General features: G+C 38.2%; 3 protein-coding genes across 4 annotated transcripts; 1 reads left to right on the forward strand and 2 right to left on the reverse strand.

Annotated features, from left to right (window-relative positions):
• Positions 1-229: 229 nt before the first annotated feature.
• Positions 230-8,158, forward strand: LOC125478201 (AP-4 complex subunit epsilon-like). The gene is given in 13 exon segments (XM_048586058.1): positions 230-903; positions 906-1,126; positions 1,261-1,476; positions 1,583-1,693; positions 1,780-1,977; positions 2,084-2,215; positions 3,087-3,143; positions 3,235-3,351; positions 4,546-4,623; positions 5,153-5,296; positions 6,583-6,643; positions 6,646-7,245; positions 7,248-8,158. Coding segments are annotated over 13 exon segments (2,919 nt in total). The 5' UTR covers positions 230-338; the 3' UTR covers positions 7,667-8,158.
• Positions 8,159-9,578: 1,420 nt separating this feature from the next.
• On the reverse strand, positions 9,579-12,649 carry LOC103946162 (histone-lysine N-methyltransferase, H3 lysine-9 specific SUVH1-like). 2 transcript variants are annotated; one of them, XR_667088.3, is made up of 3 exons: positions 12,495-12,649; positions 9,992-12,276; positions 9,579-9,893 (listed from the first exon to the last, which is right to left on the reverse strand). XR_667088.3 is itself a non-coding variant. In XM_009356806.3 (2 exons), exon 2 carries the CDS (start codon positions 12,106-12,108, stop codon positions 10,042-10,044), a length of 2,067 nt encoding a protein of 688 aa, XP_009355081.2. In that variant the 5' UTR covers positions 12,109-12,276; positions 12,495-12,649; the 3' UTR covers positions 9,579-10,041. The 2 variants fall into 2 exon arrangements, 1 of the variants encoding a protein (XP_009355081.2); XM_009356806.3 differs by having other exon boundaries at positions 9,579-12,276.
• A 2,090-nt stretch (positions 12,650-14,739) lies between these two features.
• Positions 14,740-18,949, reverse strand: LOC125478400 (MATH domain and coiled-coil domain-containing protein At2g01790-like). The gene is made up of 4 exons (XM_048586552.1): positions 18,790-18,949; positions 18,538-18,665; positions 17,389-17,564; positions 14,740-16,280 (listed from the first exon to the last, which is right to left on the reverse strand). Exons 2-4 carry the CDS (start codon positions 18,663-18,665, stop codon positions 15,166-15,168), a joined length of 1,419 nt encoding a protein of 472 aa, XP_048442509.1. The 5' UTR covers positions 18,790-18,949; the 3' UTR covers positions 14,740-15,165.
• Between the last annotated feature and the right edge of the window lie 53 nt (positions 18,950-19,002).

Below are 19,002 nucleotides of genomic sequence, written 5' to 3' on the forward strand. Positions count from 1 at the left end.
GTGAATTTGACCTATATTATCGCTAACTCATTACAAGGCTAAGCTCATCGTCTTCCTTTTAGTGTAAATAATATCGTTTGTTTGAAAAAAAAAAAAAAAAAAAAAACCCCGTTTAGTATTTTATCCAAATGTTGATTTTAGCGAGTGAATTGGATCGGGTTAGCGGGGTTGGGTCTAAAATGCCACCCGTACACAAACGAGTCACGACACCCTCTGTGTTTCTTCAGAATCAGATCTACCCACAGGACAGGAGGAGACACCACACCACACCACCACACACCACCACCACACCCCCAATTCTCCATCCAAAACCCTAACATTCAAACCCTCAATCATCAATGGAGCAGCTCAAGACCATCGGCCGGGAGCTCGCGATGGGCTCCCAGGGCGGCTTCGGCCAATCCAAGGAGTTCCTCGACCTCGTCAAGTCCATCGGCGAAGCTCGATCCAAGGCGGAGGAGGAGCGCATCGTCCTCCTCGAGATCGAAACACTTAAACGACGTCTCTCCGAGCCCGATATCCCCAAGCGCAAGATGAAGGAGTACATCATCCGCCTCGTCTACGTCGAAATGCTCGGCCACGACGGCTCCTTCGCCTACATTCACGCCGTTAAGATGACTCACGACGATAACCTCCTCCTCAAGCGCACTGGTTACCTCGCCGTCTCCCTCTTCCTCAGCGACGATCACGATTTGATCATCTTGATCGTCAACACCATCCAGAAGGATCTCAGGTCTGACAATTACCTTGTCGTTTGCGCCGCCCTCAATGCCGTTTGCAAGCTCATCAACGACGAGACTGTGCCTGCCGTTTTGCCCCAGGTCGTCGACCTCCTCAGCCATCCCAAGGAGGCTGTCAGGAAGAAGGCCATCATGGCGCTTCACCGATTTTATCAGAAATCGCCCTCTCTGTTTCGCATCTGGTGTCAAATTTTCGGAAGCGGCTCTGCGATAACGATCCGGGCGTCATGGGTGCCACGCTCTGCTCGCTGTTTGATCTTATTACCATCGATGCAAATTCTTTTAAGGATTTGGTGGTCAGCTTTGTCAGCATTCTCAAGCAGGTCGCCGAGCGCAGGTTGCCCAAGGCCTACGATTACCATCAGCTTCCGGCGCCTTTTATCCAGGTTTTACTTACTCTGATTGAAGCTGAGCCACTCAGTGTGTGAATTTAGCTTTTTTGGTATGATTAAGTAATTGACATAATGAGTTCTCTTCATTGTAAAGCGATGTAATTTAGTGATTGAATTTGACAATGCAGATTAGATTGTTGAAAATTCTAGCATTGTTGGGGAGTGGTGATAATCAATCGAGTGAGCAGATGTATACTGTAGTTGGCGATATATTTCGGAAGTGCGATTCCTCAAGTAATATTGGGAATGCTGTTCTTTATGAGTGCATTTGTTGCGTTTCTTCCATATATCCCAATCCTAGGTTGTTAGAACAGGCTGCTCAAGTCATCTCAAGATTTTTGAAGGTTCGACTTATCTGTACTTTTCATTGTGATTTTGTACAAATTATGGTTTGCATGTAGATCGTTTAGAGGGTTAACAACAATTCCTTGTTATCTATGTTGTGGACAGAGTGACAGTCATAATCTGAAATATATGGGCATTGATGCCCTTGGTCGACTGATAAAGATTAGTCCAGAGATAGCTGAGCAACACCAACTAGCCGTCATCGATTGCTTAGAGGTGGGAGATTCCCATTTAGTTTAAGGTATTCTCGTTTAGAGTTTTGCTTGTAACTTTTTAAGTTAGTAGAAGTTTGGTGCATGCAGGACCCAGATGATACTCTGAAACGAAAAACGTTTGAACTATTGTACAAGATGACCAAGTCCTCCAATGTGGAAGTGATTGTGGATCGTATGATTGATTACATGATTAGCATTAATGACAACCATTACAAAACTTACATAGCTTCGAGATGCGTGGAGCTTGCAGAGCAATTTGCCCCAAGTAATCAATGGTTTATCCTGGTAAGAGTAATGCATTTTTCTTTTTAGATTCTAGTTCTATCAAGGATCAATTTTGTCAATGCTTATTGAACATCCAATGTCATTGCCTGATGTGTTTTCACTGCAGACCATGAATAAAGTCTTTGAACATGCGGGGGATCTAGTGAATGTTAAGGTGGCACATAACTTGATGAAGTTGATCGCCGAGGGATTTGGAGAGGATGATGATAATGCAGATAGTCAGTTGAGATCATCTGCAGTATGTGACTTTGATTTTGCTCTTATGTTCGTAACTGGTTTACTCAATATCAAGAAAAATATGTCCTCCTAAATTTGACTTCAAAGGTTTCTGTTAAACTCTAAAAGAAATTTGTCCCTTAAATTGTTAGATTCCTCATAGTTCCTTAAAGACCATCTACAGTTGATGGGAAAAGCATGGAGACATCATTTTGGAAGAATCCGTTGTTACTTCAAAAAATTTGATATTTAAACCTACAGGGCCATGTGTTCTAATTTGTATGAAATTATGTAATGACCTTCAAGCTTCTGTCTCTTTGTTCTCATATTTCTCCATTATTTCTTAATATTGATCTGTCCCACCACACTACCACCACCTCCTTGTCTACCATTGAACTGATGGGGGGGAACAATGAGCAATTTAGTTGTACCAACACCAAAGTAAGTTTAGGGCGATGGACTGTATTTCAGGGGCATTAGCAAACTATCCCATATAATGTGTATTGTAGCCAACAGTGGGCTAGCTGATTTCCGTCGCCAAGAGTTTGTTCTTTGAACCAAGTTGTAGTTATTATGTAGAGGGATAATGGGTTGGTTTGCAAAACAACCACTGGATCTATGTTTTTTTTTTTTTTTTTTTTTAAATTCTGTTCTTTTCACCCGTCTTTGCATATCTCCTGTTCTTTGAAAACTTCAGAGTTAAATTTTCTTTGAGATGTAGTTTACCTCATTGAGAAAGAAGCATTACTTGTTACTGCCATGTTCTTTGAGATTATATGATAGTAGCATGTTTACAACACTTGTGCATTGCTTGCTTTTGCACTCTGTCATAAACCAGCTCCTTTCTTTTTCTCTTGTTGCGTATGGTAAAGAAAAATCTTCTTTATGTGCAGGTGGAGTCATATTTGCGTATAATTGGTGAGCCAAAGCTTCCATCTGTATTTCTTCAGGTACATTATGTCCTATGTACTTTTGTTCTTTTACATTAATTTTTTTAACGAACTTTCCTGTCGATATCTTACTTTTTGGTTGTGATCTCAGGTCATTTGTTGGGTTTTGGGAGAATATGGAACTGCTGATGGAAAATATTCTGCTTCCTATATCACTGGGAAGTTATGTGATGTTGCAGAGGCATATTCAAATGATGAATCCGTCAAGGTACTCCTCGAACTCAGATTTCTGTAACTAGAATTTGCATTATCTGAATTTGTATTTTAGTTTGAGTCGAAGGTATTTCCATGCATCTTAAATTGGATATTAGTTCATGGTATAATTGTATAAAAATTGATACAATTTGGTTTGTACCAAATATTATAAGGCTCTGTTCCATTTCCCTTTCTCAATAATATATTTTTAAATTGAGGTCCTTCTTGTTCTGAATAAGTTATACATGGTGGCAAGCTGTTAACATCTACGAAACTGAATGATTGGATTGTCATTTTCGTAGTTTTAATAACTATGCTTCCCTTGTGAACATTTATGCACTGTGCTCGTTATTTTCTTTTTGGAGTTTTAATTAATTTTCTATGAAGGGACTGTCAGCCTTCTTCTGTTTATGGGTTTGGATTTTATTTTTCTGCTACCTTTTGGTAATACTATCCTACCCCTAAACTGCATATTTTGAGCATTGGATTCGTTCTGGTAACTGGATGATGATTTTATAGTTTTTCACTTGACTGGGGAAGCAAAATGCTCAGTAAGATGCGCTTAACATGATTCTTTAATTTTGGGTTAGAAAAAAAGTCCCCAATCTGCCAAAAGTGCGCATAAAGCTTTTGCAAAAAATTCCTCAAGTGCTAAAAGAAAATTGTGCTCTGGCATGGTTTGGAACGGTCCAGCTGTGGCCTGTATGCCTGTGGATCTTCAAAGGGAGGCCCACAACGAGGCCTGTTAGCTCAGTGGTAACAAGAATTGAAATCAAGAGAATATGTTTGATCACAATTAAAACAAATATATATATTTTTAAAGAAATTAAAAGGTATTTTAATAAGTAGGTTCTCATGTGTAGCTGTAGAAGCATGAGAGCTTTTGGAAAAAATATAGACGACAAGGTAGGGAACAAACCTTTTAGTTTCCATTTGAATAAGTAAACAAAGGTAATTTTAATCCTCTCTTTAGATTTTCATGGGCTGAAGGGCGTTTCTGCTCTTTTCCTTTTTGTTGAAGTTTGAAGAAAAATTTATGCAAAGAATTCTATTCTGTATGCTATGTTACCTGGTTGAACTTTTCTTCGCTCATTTTGATGTTTGGTTATCTATTCATAGAAAACTCACCATTCATGTTGTGTTTATTTTATGTTTATGCTTGTTTCTTATTTGTTGAAACTAAAGTGATTATGTTGTTCTTTTACAGGCTTATGCCGTTACAGCAATCATGAAAATATATGCATTTGAAATATCAGCTCGGAGAAAAGTCGATATCCTACCTGAGGTGCATTTAATGAACTCTTTAATCCTAAGTTCACATTTATGAGAATATCAATGACCATGCTTCTAGTGTCTGCTTAGGTTTGAACATCATCTCATATTGATCTTGATTTTGTAGCATGAAGTGAAATTGTATGTAAGGCTGCATGTAGTCATACCTTTCCTATACTTTTAACAATTAAAAGGCTATCTGACAAGAAACTGAATTAGTGTAATTTTCTTTTCTAATCAGTGTTTTTTTTCTAAATTTATATATTTGTTTGCCTTAATTTTAAGTATGGTGTACTCTCTGTTTTGAAGAAATTATAATTAGATGGTTTGACTTGGATAAGTTCCAAGATAAATCTGAAAGAGAAGTTTTAGAGTTGTAGTGATAAATGAATATTTGTACGTTGAGTTCTTTGACAGAACTTACAAGATCACATTTATCTAATCAATGGTTAGCTAATAGCTTTAATGTTGTCATGTTCATTTTGTTTTGCCTCGTCATGGAGGTACTTTCGATTGAAAAAACAATCTTTATTCTCTTGCAGTGTCAATCTTTGGTGGAAGAACTATCAGCTTCTCACTCAACAGATCTGCAGCAGCGTGCATATGAATTGCAAGCTGTCATTAGCTTAGATGCTCCTGCTGTTGAGAGTATAATTCCACCAGACGCAAGTTGTGAAGATATTGAGGTCATATTTGTTGGCATTAACAAATATTAATTATTACAGTAACCCTGCATTTCTCCTTTTCCCTCTTATTTTGCTATTCTAATAGTCAGGTCTAATGGTTATTTAGCCTTGTGATTGCATTAAGATGGGTGAGCCTTTTACTGTTATATGCCAAATGATTTTTTTCCATTTGTTATCGACTCTTATGTTTTCTGATATATTTACATGTTGGGTCATTGGATTGTTCAAGAGATTTGTTCACGTGGAACCATAAAGATATATGTCATTTCCTTTTAACAAACATTTTTAGAGTCTGGTCCTGATATTCTTTGACTACTCAAAAACATTGCACCACTTCCATTATTTTCAGGTTTGTTTTACTGAATTATTATACTTGGTAAACATTTTTTGAGATCTATTTGATATAACCCTTGATTAGTTTTACGTGGGGTATATGAAAAGTGAACTATGTATTTGTCTCATAAAAATGTATCTCAGAGCTTTTGTAATGCGACATAATTCACTTTTCCAAGTCACAATAATATCTTTCTTGTGTTTATAATTATCTTGATGAAACGTAATTCACTTTTTGACATCATGATGAGGCATGTGGTATGTGTTTCATGGATGCATTATCAAAAAACATGATGCAACATTATTCATTTTCGACAAGAATGCAACGTAATATATAGATCCAGAAGAATGTTACTCAAGGTACAAATACTATGAAAAATGAACATGTATCCTACACGAGACTGCTTGCTTTGCTTTCTATTTAAATATACCCTATATGTCTTACTAATGAGATAAAGTTTGAGAGAATGTAGCAGCCATGTGTTAAGAAGTGTGACAATTGTAATGCCATTAACTATATCTTTTAAACACCGAACAGTCAGCACAACCTTTATTAAATTGTACATTGAAAAACATTTTGGAAAAGATCTTGGTTTAGATGAAAAATTCACAATCAGTTTTGGACTTAAATTTCTTACTTGACTAACATGGGTGAACCTTGGTACTATCTGGATACTGATTGAGTGATTCAACTTGGTATTGTACGACATGCTGTAGTTAGTTTCTTGACTTCGGTCCTCCCTGGTCTTTGCATCTTATTTCTTCCCTTTAGTTGTGGTCCTGTGGGTGCTCTTTTGAAAGGTTTTGCATATTTCTCTAGTATTCCGGAAAACCTAGATTTTGGATTATGCCTTGCATATACACCATCTCTTGTAGAGGTGATTTATTGTAAATGAGAATTAAATTTATAATTATAGATATATACAAACTAATATCTTCATCTTCTTTTACAGATTGATAAAAACCTTTCATTCCTCAATGCCTATGTCCAAGAAGCACTAGAAAAAGGCGCTCAGCCTATATTCCTGAGAATGAGCGCTCTGGAGTGTTAGATATCAGCAACTTCGGAAATCAAGATCACCATGAAGCTTTAACCCATAGTCTTAGGTTTGAGGCATATGAGCTTCCAAAGCCAGTAATGCCATCAAGAGTTCCTCCAGCTGCAGTTGCTTCCTCAACTGAGCTTGTTCCAGTGCCTGAACCATCTTATGCGAGGGAGACCCGCCAGCCTACATCATTGCCATCTGCATCAGACGCAGGATCATCAGAACTTAAGCTACGACTTGATGGTGTTCAAAAAAAATGGGGCAGGCCAACATATTCTTCTTCTGCATCGCCGAGCACGAATTCTTCAAGTTCTACTTCCCACAAAACAACGAATGGGGTCACTCAAGTAGATAGCGTGGGCACTTCAAATTCAAAAGCCCGTGATACTTATGATTCGAGGCGGCCACAGGTTGAAATTTCTCCAGAAAAGCAGAAGCTTGCCTCTTCACTGTTTGGAGGTCCATCAAAAACCGAGAAGAGGCCATCTTCTGCCAGCCATAAGGCGTCTAAGGCGAGTAGCCATACTTCAGAGAAGTCCCAAGCGCCAAAGGCAGCAGCTGCACCCACTGAGTTAATCGTGAACCTGCTCCAGACTTGCTCGACTTGGGTGACTCAACTAGTAGTAGTTCTGCTCCGGCCATAGATCCTTTCAAGCAGTTAGAAGGGCTTCTTGATCAAACTGATGTCGCTTCAAATGTGAACCATGGTACAGCAGGTGCTGCTAAGACACCTGATTTTATGGGATTATATGCAGATACACCTGTCAGTGGGCTCGGTAGCAGTGTTGGGGATCTTTTGCCGACCAACAGAGATGAGTTTAATATTACATCTGAGTTATCAAATGCCACAAGGACTGCTCAAGGCGGGGTAACACAGTTTAATAAGGGTCCTAACCCTAAAGATGCCTTGGAAAGGGATTCACTTGTAAGGCAGATGGGCGTGACGCCAACAAGTCCGAATCCCAACTTGTTTCGAGATTTGCTTGGCTAAACTGTTCAAATAGCGGAACTTTGGTCATGATTGCTGGTGAATATTTTCTTTATGGTCTTTTGGAGTGGCTTGCTGTATGATAGGAAACGCTACTCATTCATGAGTATCAAGGCCAAATGCAGAGTTGTAGAGACACCCATATGGAGTGCTTTAATCTCCAGGAGCGGTGGGGAAAAAGGAAAAAAAATCAGGTACAGGTTTGTATTTGCTTGGATGCCGTTGAGATAATTCAACGTGGAGCTTTTTCTTTGCAGCTTGTAGGAAATACGGATCTGTCGTGCATATTTGTGTACATTTACACTGCTCTGGCTTGTTATAATGTTGTATGAAGTGAGTTTGTGTTTATGTTTTAGGGACATTTGTTCCTTCTTTTAGTAAGTTTTACATGGCATCGGTTCAAATTGTAAGTTGTAGACTCTAGTTTGTCCTTGTGACGTTATTGAGCCCCTTTTGTATTTTTTTTTTTGGTGGATGGAATTGAGCATTCAAACATTTATAGCACCCACTCATATGCAATGACAGTAAGTAATAATGCTCCTTGGGAGAATTGAGAAGCTTTCCTCCCTTCTTTTTCCGTCTCTTATCCAAGCTCTATCACATAAAATGGACAACCATCGTTAGATCTTAATTCAATGGTCAGGATCTTAATTCAACTGTTAGGACCTGTTTGATGACCATTTCTTTTTTGGAAGTTTTAACGAAACACTATCGATACTGTTTACTTTTGACGAAAATAACATTTTTACTCTAAAAAGTTATTTCTGATGGTATTTTCTTACAATACATTTTTGTCATTTTGATTAAAACTCAGTTTTGAAACATTTTTCATTAATTTTCCTTTGTTTTTCAGATGTAATGATGTTGAAAGCACTAAGGTTGCAATTGCTTGGGATATATAGATTAATGCTACACTAATCACATATTTATACCATTCATCTAATAGAGAAAAAGTCCATCAGCATATGCATCATATTAAAAGATGATACAAATATGTGATGTAGTATTTCTTAAAGATAGACCTGGCGATCACATCAAACCATACACGACTCGTTTGTTTATCCTTTTTTTTTTTTTTTTTGTAGGAAATTTTTATCCTTCAAAACTCTTCATTAAGAAGACAAACCTAACCCAAGCAGAATATTTATCCTTCATTCATTTTATTTTATTACCAATAAAAAAAATAGTGCTAATCACACACACCTTTGTTAATTTTTGTCCATTGAGCTTCTTTAATTCATTCAATCCGATAGTCAGAAATTAAGAGGGGCGTGTGAAAGATAAAAATAGATGTGTAAATAGCACCACGCCACCACCTTAAAAAAAAAACCCCAAAAAGTATTGAATGAAAACCTTCAAATCTCCGGAACCAAAATTCCCAATACCACCAGAAGGAAATTTTGGAGAGTGAAAAAACGAAATGAGAGACTAAGATGTGGAGCATACCAAGCCTGCCTCTTCGAAGGGCTATACCGCATAAGGAAGCTATGCTAGGAAATCTACCAACCCTATTAACAAGGAAGCTAGACTGTGAAGCACATCCTCCACCAAATTGTAAGCATGTATGACAACGCCAATGAACTAGGAATCAACAACCCATAAGATTAATCCACGTGGTGCCCTATGATTGGACAAGTTGACCCGCTTAGCGCCTCTCCATCGCCAGAAATCAGCAGCAGAGAAATGGGTTTAGTTTAGTTTAGGTAGGCTGAATATGTCATGAAAAGAAGTTTTCGGTTTGGTTGTACGAGGATGATATAAATAAGGATAACTTGCAAACAAGAATGTAAATGAACCTCCAAACTTGAGTACGATCAGAGCAAACGTGAATAATGAACAGTCAAGCAATAACTAAACTATAATTCCATCCATTTGTTTCCTTCCTAACAAAAGTACATGACTTGCTCAGGTTCTATAACATAATCTCGCAATATTATTTATTAGAAATTCATGCAGACTCCAAATACAAAGTTTCATGAATCCGTAGCATAAGCCTTCTTACACATATATCCAAGATTGCATTTATGAACTGCCATGCACAGAGCTTTTATATAAGAAATACAAATAAAAGACGGGAACTTAAAGTTCGCAAGCATGTCTCCCCTAGAGACTGAAAGATAAAACAAAATCAGAGTCATGCTAAGTTCAGAAGCATATAAACATGATAGAGATTCCAGACTTCTTAACCAGGATCATGTTTGTCGGCACCATGATGGTCTGTTGGTGGAACCTAAACCATCGACCATAGATAGAAAGATAAAACAACAATACTACAGCTATGCTACGTTAAAAAACATTTAAACAAGGCGAAGTTCCAGTCATTCTCACCAGGATCGTGTTTGTTGGCACTGGAGCAGCATGTTTTAGAACCTACATGATCAACCAAAATAACCCCGGCATTTTGAAGATCCACATAAGCATTTATTTTTCCTGTTGGGTCCACTGTTACTGCCAGCTTCATTAGAACTTGTCCCATAATCATATGTCAACTCTGTCATAGGGGGAATGTGTCTGATGGCATAAAAAGCAATATGGACAAAAGACTGATTGTTGTGTTCATATACAACTGGTTGCCAAAAAACATTTGGTGAGCAACTGTGATTAATGAACCGACCTACATTCCCAACATTCTTGGCACTTATGATCAGGCGATATGGAATGTTATAATCCTCATTAACATCATGAGGACTCTCCTCTAGTAATCCAGGTTCATAACTCCACTTGAACGATTCATAATCACGGCCTGTGTCAAAAATATATTCATCATTTTCCCCTCCACCCTCTTTCTGTTTTAACTTCGCTTCATCTATAACTTCACCAGCATACTCACAAATAAAAGCACCAGCACGAATAGAATCCCATGACCGGAGGCCCCAACCCCTATCCTTTGTCTTAAACACTTCCAGCCGCAATTTTACACCAGTTTGGGATACCCGGTTTTTGCAGTTGGGAGTGCATGGACATGTAGGACTACATTCATGTAACAATTGTTTACGGCTGACTAGAATCCCATTGCTAGTATAAGGAAAATCACCTCCATTTTTCTGAATGCAAGAGCAATTCATATCACCTGGCTGGCATGCACTGCGGCAATTGCAGCCAAAAGAAGGTGGCATGAGACTGAATGATTTAGTATATTTGAGTGTAGGGAAATAAGTGAAAGATGCCAGCCCCTTTTCACTATCAACCTCATTTACAAGGGAAACAGGTACAGGTTCAGTCCCTGAAGTGAGGTCTTGAAGAACAAGTCCAGCCCTTGAGGAAAAACCGTCCTTCCACTTACGAAGAGTTTGCCAAACTGCAAAAGCTGGTGGCTGTCCAGGCACCCTTAACAGCTTGTACTTGAATATATTACAACCAGCTTTGCCCCTCTCTGTCCATGACTCATGAACTTTATATAGGCCATCATAGACATAGATCTTTGCAATTGAATTAACATCTTCTTTCATGCCCCGAATCACTCGTACTTCATTGCCGTGATGCAAATTTCTCTGAAGAGCAAGATTACCCCTTTCAAGCTTCTGATCAGCCACCTCCTTCTCTTTGTCTTTGTTGTTGCTATTTCCACCCTGGCCACTGTATATCAAGACATCGCTGTCCTCTGCCTCATCATCATAGCCTCCTGAAGAAACAATGCTTAAAGCCACCGGATCTTTTTCACCATCACCCTTGCCAGTCATGTAGTCAATTCCAGCCATCGATGGAGCATGTAATCCAACCGCACACATTTCCATTCGGAAAAAGAAAATGTCGCCAATCTCAACTCCAGGGACAACCCCAATTCTCCTCCTCATGTTTGTCCTAACCTTTTTGCTCATCAAAATGTTACCAGCTTTCAAATCTGCACGCTTAATAAGCCCAGTTTTCGTTTCCTTGTTCTCTTCAATTTGGCAGATCCTTCTCCGGAGTGCATCGAAATTCATGAGTACATAATTAACCAACTCCCTGTTACCATCTTCAATTTGAAATGAACTCATAACAGGAACAAAGGTCACGCCTGACCCATTGTTTGTTACTAAACCGCCATCTCCATTTTTCTTGGTCTTCTTTCGAGATGAACTAGCTTTTGAGGTCTTCTTTCGAGATGCACTAGAACCTACATGAGGATCAAAGAACCCTTCTCCATTGGAATCCTCTGGAAAGTCATCGGAGCCAGATGGGGCAGGAGCTCTATATGACCGGATAGGAGCGGGCATGGGACCGCTTGGTGTCCTCATCTCACTATTTAGATCAGGTGAGGCCTGAGATAGTGGTACGTTAAACGGGTAAAACGGAGGAAACCCATTAGGGGTATGGCCAAAGGGAGGCATGCCCGGAAAGGATGGGGCTTGAGACGTAGCTGGGAACACCGGCATCAAACTACGCAGAGGTCTAACATCCAAAACCCTTGACTTATCAATCCCAGCTGAAGGAGGAACAAAGTTGTGGCTTGACCCTCCTTCCATCACGAACCCTTGTCCACAAATCAACCCTAAACTAAAGTTTTTCGCTTTTCCGACAAACCTGAAAAACCCTAATTTCTCTTCAACTTCTGGGTGATTGTTGTCTAAACCCTAATTTCATTTCTCATTTTTTTTCAGAGAAACAGAAGTTTTCACTTGAAACATGTACATCTGCAAGACAATATCACAAACGACGCTACACATTACTTAAAAGTTTCATAATTTAAACAGGACAGCAAATCTCGAGCTGAAATCTACAGAAAACGAGATCTAGAACATGATATTGAAATGGGTATTAGGCTAAGATTTAGAAAAATTCGAAATTAAGCAGCAGATTTCCATGCACGAAAGCTTGAAGGGGAAAACAAGAAGTATAAAGCCGTTCTGACCTCTTTGCATTTTCAGTTGATAGCTGCGTATTTCTCCGTTGGCGACTTTCAGACACAGAAGAGGAGAGAGAGAGAGAGAGAGAGAGGAGAGAGAGGGAGAGCGTACTACTTCAGTTCCGGATGCTACCTTTTTTTTACTGGGTCTAACTTTAAATCGTCGCATGTTACTATGTTTTGCCAAATGTTGTCCATCTAGCCCAATTTATACATTTAAAAATTATAAGTTCCTCATTTTTCACTTTTTTGTTTGGACCCTCTTTTCAACTTGAATTTTAAATTTTAACTTTCTTGAAAATATCCAATAAGATTTATGAAATCGGTCAAATTTAGAGGTGTGGCTTCAATACTATTGAATCCTCGGTGTAACGATCATTAGATTAGATTTTTACAATTTTTAAATTTTCTATTTTAATTTTGGTCACTTATTTTTCATATTACTTAATGTTATGTACCACTAAAGAATAATTACAAATTTAGTATTGAAATTAACTTTTGGAGTAAATTATTGATTTGGCCTTGAAATATTACCTGAGTGAAAAAGTTTTTAAACTATTTTTTTTCGGAAAATAAGTCCTTTAAGTGCTATGGGAGCATTATTCGTTAGATTTGATTTTCACAACTGTTAAATGATCTATTTTTTAACTCAACAATTTATTTTTCATATTATTTAGTGTTGCACGTATAATTTAAGAGAAATTGAAATTTTAGTTTCAAAATTATATTTGGAGTAAATTGCTTATTTGGTCCCTGAAATATTACCTAAGTAAAAATCAAGTCTCTAAACTACTTTTTTTTTTTTTTTTTTTTTTTGAGAAAAAGTTCCTTTGAGTGTTGTGGGGGCATTAATCGTTAGAGTCGATTTCCACAACTATTAGATGTTCAACTCAACAATTTATTTTTCATATGTGTTACAACTAACTTACACGTACATTTAAGAAAAATTGAAAATTTAGTTTCAAATTAACTTTTTGAGTAAATTGCTAATTTGGTCCCTGAAATGTTACCCAAGTAAAAATCAAGTCTCTAAACTATTTTTTTTTTTCAAGAAAAGGTCATTTGAGTGCTGCTGGTGTATTAGTTGTTAGGTTCGATTTCCACAACTGTTAGATTTTCTATTTTTCAGCTCAGATATTTATTTTTTCGTATTAGTCATTAGATTCGATTTCCACTCTGATCTTCTCCAACTTCTAACCTCTATCAACCATACTTTCAATCCCTCCTCCAGGCTCAAACTGTCAACTCCACCCTGCTTCCTCCTCCAATTATTCCTCCACCCCCCCCGGGCGGCGCCCCCGCCCCCGCGGCGGGCTTCCTCCTCCAACATTGGTGTCATAAGACTCAAAACTCAAATTGACAAATAAAGATATGTGCAATGACGACGATTGGAGTCAAAACTCAAATAGTTCTTTTAGTTGACATTTGGCAAGAACTCTGCCAAACCAAACCAAAAGCCAGGCATCGAACGTAGTAACTGAGTGTCTATCAATTTTGTAATTTAATTGCCCCCAAACCAAACCAAATCCACCTATGGACAAAGGAGGAGATCTTCGAAAAAGCCCCACCTTTGTCACTACTGCTCGTCCAATGACTCCACATAAAGTTTTGAATTTTTGGCGGAACCTCCACTTTCTAAATCCGCTCCCAAATTTTTGTGTAGATGATTATGGAGGAGGAAGGCCATCGGACTCGACTTTGTCATCGTTTGTCAACTGGCCAAATCAGCCTATCATTCCTTCTTGGGTCACCAATATGGATCTGTCTGATAGCCGAGCATTCATCCTGATCGTGCATCAAACGCCAATAATGCTCAGCAAGGAGGGCTAAGCCGGCAGCACTGCCTGATTTTGCCTTGTAGAGAAGATGTTGTTTCCATCCCTGTGCCTTGGCCATAATTTTGCCTTGTAGATAGGTTTGGACTCAAATATAAGATTTGAGTTTGAGATGGTCCATTTTTACTTGTTTAATCTATATCGACTTAAAAATGAAAATGTCTGATCATGCAAAATTTTTTTCTTCTTAGACTGTTAGATTCGAACTTGAGATCTCTTCTCTAGCATGCAAAAGAGAAGCACCAATAAGACCAAGAGCTAACTGGCATTGTTGAGGGAAATGAACTCGAGAAATATTGCTAAATCGACTTAGATATAAGATAGAAACAATGAACTATTCGCATAAATCCTTGCACAGACAGCATACAAGAGTACATCAGCAAGAATCCAGTACCCAGAAGAAAGAAGAAACAAAGTCTAGGAAGTCTTTCTAGCAATTGCAAGAATATTCCAAATTTTACAATGTTCCAATCCAAAACAAAACGATGACATATGAAAGGCGCAACTTGAACCATCATGCGAAATCTTAAGAGTTCAATATAAAAGTAAACCGAAAAGATGTATTTTTGACGAAAGTACATTCAAGTACCTCACTTGAACAGAGGCATACCTATCAAAACCGACATCCTGCCTGATCGATCATACCAGGGAGTTGATGGAGGTGCACCAAATTAGTCCTAAACCATGAAATATATATCCCCGCACATCTGTCCTATTGCTCATACCTAAGATAACGTCTAGAATAACGGCAAACGGTTCCTGTAACTCACTCACTACCCATGTCTATCTCTCTCATATGTCCGTCCTACAACTTATATCAAAGAGAAACTTCTACAATAAGGTTAAATCACCACAGATAGCTCAGAATCCATATCTTTCTCGTTGAAGCCCTTTTCCTCCTTTGCCAACTCTCTCTTTGCTTCCTCAAGCTCTACCTCAGTAACAGCAAGTGCAGCACTCCGCCTTTTCTTCTCATTATCCAAAACTTCAACATCATCCCTAAGCCTTTTCACTCTCCTTGCCCTTTCCAGAAACTTCTTCTTACCCAAAGCAGATTGAACACGTGGTTCCAGCCAACCCAAGTCAAATCTGAACATCTCAACATCCTCCCATAAACTTCGAAGCTGAGCAAAGGCATCCTCATTCATATCCTTCACCTTTGTTGTTTTAAGAAAATGCAAGAGCCCTCCAAGAGCTGTCAAAGCACATTCAACAACTTTGCGATTCTTCTTACGTAAGCACTCAATCAAAGAAGGATGCACTGTACAAGCTTCCTCCAGCAGTGGGACGAAAGCTTTCTCTATTAGTCCCAACCCACAAAAATCCATAAGCTCACCTGTTGGTCCGGTGGGAACTTCCGCAAGCTCCTTGACTTCCCCCACTGGTTCGGTGGGAACATCCCCAAGCTCCTTGACTTCCCCCGTTGGTTTGGTGGGAACTTCGCCAATCTCCTTGACCTTGACTTCTCCCATTGGTTTGGTGGGAACTTCCCCAAGCTCCTTGACCTTGACTTCCCCCGTTGGTTTGGTGGGAACTTCCCCAAGCTCCTTGACTCCCCCTGTTGGTTTGGTGGGAACTTCCCCAAACTCCTTGACTAGAGTAGGGTCAGGAAGGCTTTCAGTAATAGCCTTAGCGCAAACTTGTTCAGGACCTGATGTTTCTTGGAAAGGAGTCAGTGGTTCTGAACTTGGCATAATAGGTGCTGGAGAAGACTCCGCAGTTTGCACAGAATGCACATGTGAACGTTCCTGCCCAACATGTTCTTTCTTTATGGACCGCATACGTGCAGATTCTGCAGAACTATTAGCTCGCTGGTCTATTGGAATATGGACCTTCACTTCAACAATGCACGTATCATTCACAAGATAACCTGCAGTCTCGTCATAAAGTTCACTAAGCAGCATGAATGATCTGAAGCCCCACTCACTCGTGTGTTCTTTGAACTCTTTATAAGGGCCTGCGAACAAAAAAATTAAGGAATACAAAACCTTAATCAAGAATGCAAAGCACATCACCAGGTAATGCGGAAATAACAATAAAGGAAGTAGTTTACTACAGAAGCAAATTGTCAACAAAGATGACCCCAATCAATGATCAAGAACTAATGCTGATAAGATATTTACAGATGGACTTCCTTCCATGTGTAAACGTACTTAAGCCCGGCATAACTCCGTTAGCTTTAAAAACAGAAAGTTCAAAGAAAAAATAAAAGCTAAGCTGCCACCAGTGTCCCAATGCGATAGCAAATCTCATATAATATCGGCAGCAATACATACATACATACATAGCATGCATACATACACACATATATATATATATGCAAAACTGATCAGAGTCTGGGATCCACTAAATATTATCAGCACAAAAGCTTAAAGGAAGAGAAATTCTAGACTTTTTCTTGACGACACATTCACACTAACAGTAGAAAATCAAAATTACAGTTTCATTGATAACGATCAGTTACACAATTTTACTAGAAGCTCACTCCAAATCCCTTGTTTGAAATCTTTCTGTCCAAATGCACCATAGCTTGTTACAACTAATGACGCGTGTCACATGAATGATAATGATCAGGTAAACAATTTATACTAGAAAAACACTCCAAATCCCTTGTTTTAATTCTATCCAAAAGCACAACGCTTGTTGCAGATATCAATCCAAATGCACCATAACTTATTACAACAAACAACGTGTGTCGCATAAGTGATTACTATCAGTTAAACAATTTATACTAAGAACTCCAAATCCCTTGTGTTAACTCTTTCTATCCAAATGCACCTTCACTTGATACAATGACGCGTGTTGTGTAAATGATAACGATCAGGTAAACAACGTAAAGTGTTATACTAGAAACGCACTCTAATTCCCTTGTTTTAAATCATTCTATCCAAATGCAACATAACTTGTTACAACCAATCAACGACGCTTGTCATATATAAACAACAAACAAAAACAGAATCAGGATGGAAAGCGCAAGGGAATCCATTGAATGAGTTTCAATTGCCACAACGAAAAGATCACATAGAAAGAACAGAAACATGATTCATGAAGAGTAAAAGAAATACCCTTGGTAAACTTTGTGATTGTCTTGTTGCTGTCCAGTTGATTGAGCACACTCAAGCTGAAGTGGGCAAATCTAGTCCAACCAGGTTCCAAAGTTGAAGCACTTGGGATACCCAAATACATGGAGAACTGCATTTTGGAATTTACTTTGTTGCCCTTCGGCCATACAAGGATCCTCCTGACCAAATCAAAATTATCAAACCAAAAGAGCACAATGTTAAAATTGCAGGTCATGACCCTAAAGTCTTAGGGCATCTATTGGGCTTCTATTAGACCATCTCCAACTTTTTGGTTGAAAACTAAAATTTAGGTTTTAAACTAACCCAATCATTATCCAATGATTGAGCCTAAAATATGTTTTGGGTTAAAACCTTAATTTTGGGCAAATGTAACCCAAAATTTAGGCCAGCGTTAAAGTTGGCCCACCAAAATTTAGGTTTTAAACTAACTTAATCCTTCTCAATAGTTGGGTTTAAAGTAAGTTTTGGGTTAAAACCTATAATTTGGCCAATTTTAAATACATTAAATCCAGCATCTGTAATCAAATATGATCAAATCTAATAGCCCAAATTAAATCGAACGGCTAAAACAATAAAAAAAATATTTAATATGTTTAGGTTAAAATGTTCATAAAAATAAATAATGATAATCTACATAAATTTTATTTTGAAAAAAGTTACAGCAAAAACTTAAATTTATTCTTTAATAATCTTGGGAATTTTAATTCATAACCATTGAAGCAAAAAAATTGTTCCCGAGTTAAAATTCAAATTTTCTGAGTTAAAAATTTTCTATCGAAGGATCAGAGATGGTCCAAGTGAAAAAGGTCGCTGGTGGGACCTTCTAGATGATTCCTATTTTCATTTTTTTATTTCTTTGTTTTTTAATCTGGAAATTTTCTCTCTTTCTTTCATTTTTATATTGGAATGGAGTTTCTAAATAGTAGGTACCATGACAAAGTGTACAAAAAAATAAAAAAAGGTTAAAAAAACTAAATTAAATTAACAAAATTAAGAAAAATAAACCATGACAAGTGAATCTAAAGCTGCTCTTGGGTCGATGGACTCATAAAAAAGCGATCTTGAAGGATCTAAAAAGAAGCAAAATTAAAATTAATTAAACAAATTTTGAGAAAATAATAAAAATAATACCATTTGAAACCAGCGATGGTGAAAACGTCAGAGTAATGCTTGTCGTTCTGGAGCTTAGAGAAGTTTTCGATCACCCATGTGAATGTCTCAGACACAACCTCTTCATCTTCCCTGCTGTTGTTCGTCATCTACAAAACAAAATATTCAAATTATTAAATAATACCCATATAAAAAATTTCATGTAAATGCTCCCCGTCCATCACACCAAACCAACCATGATCGACGGTGAGAGAGATAGAGAGAGAGACGTACCTTCAACCCCCACCCCACGGTTCTAGAGAGAGATGAAAATACTCACTCCCTAGCAGAGCTCACACTGCAGCACGGGGGAATGTGCGGACAACAACAAAAAAACCTCCAATTTATAATGGCCCCAGTCTGTCAAAAATGTCCAAAGAGAGTTTCCAAAGAAAAAAAAAAAAAAAAAAAAAACCAATGTCCAAAGTGATCCTACCCTCATTTTCA

Source organism: the organism of the source record quoted next, unplaced genomic scaffold (assembly GCF_019419815.1).
Source record: "Pyrus x bretschneideri cultivar Hongxiangsu unplaced genomic scaffold, Pyrus_bretschneideri_v1 Contig24, whole genome shotgun sequence".
NCBI classification, from domain to species: domain Eukaryota; kingdom Viridiplantae; phylum Streptophyta; class Magnoliopsida; order Rosales; family Rosaceae; genus Pyrus; species Pyrus x bretschneideri.

What these genes read in the sequence shown, in the direction of transcription:
- LOC125478400 (XM_048586552.1), bottom strand. Translation starts at nt 18,665, where the DNA reads ATGACGAACAACAGCAGGGAAGATGAAGAGGTTGTGTCTGAGACATTC. An exon ending in ACCATCGCTGGTTTCAAATG is followed by an intron (nt 17,565 to 18,537) that starts GTATTATTTTTA and finishes TGATTTGGTCAG; the next exon opens with GAGGATCCTTGTATGGCCGA. An exon ending in AATCACAAAGTTTACCAAGG is followed by an intron (nt 16,281 to 17,388) that starts GTATTTCTTTTA and finishes TTTTGTTCGCAG; the next exon opens with GCCCTTATAAAGAGTTCAAA.
- LOC103946162 (XM_009356806.3), bottom strand. Translation starts at nt 12,108, where the DNA reads ATGGAAGGAGGGTCAAGCCACAACTTTGTTCCTCCTTCAGCTGGGATT.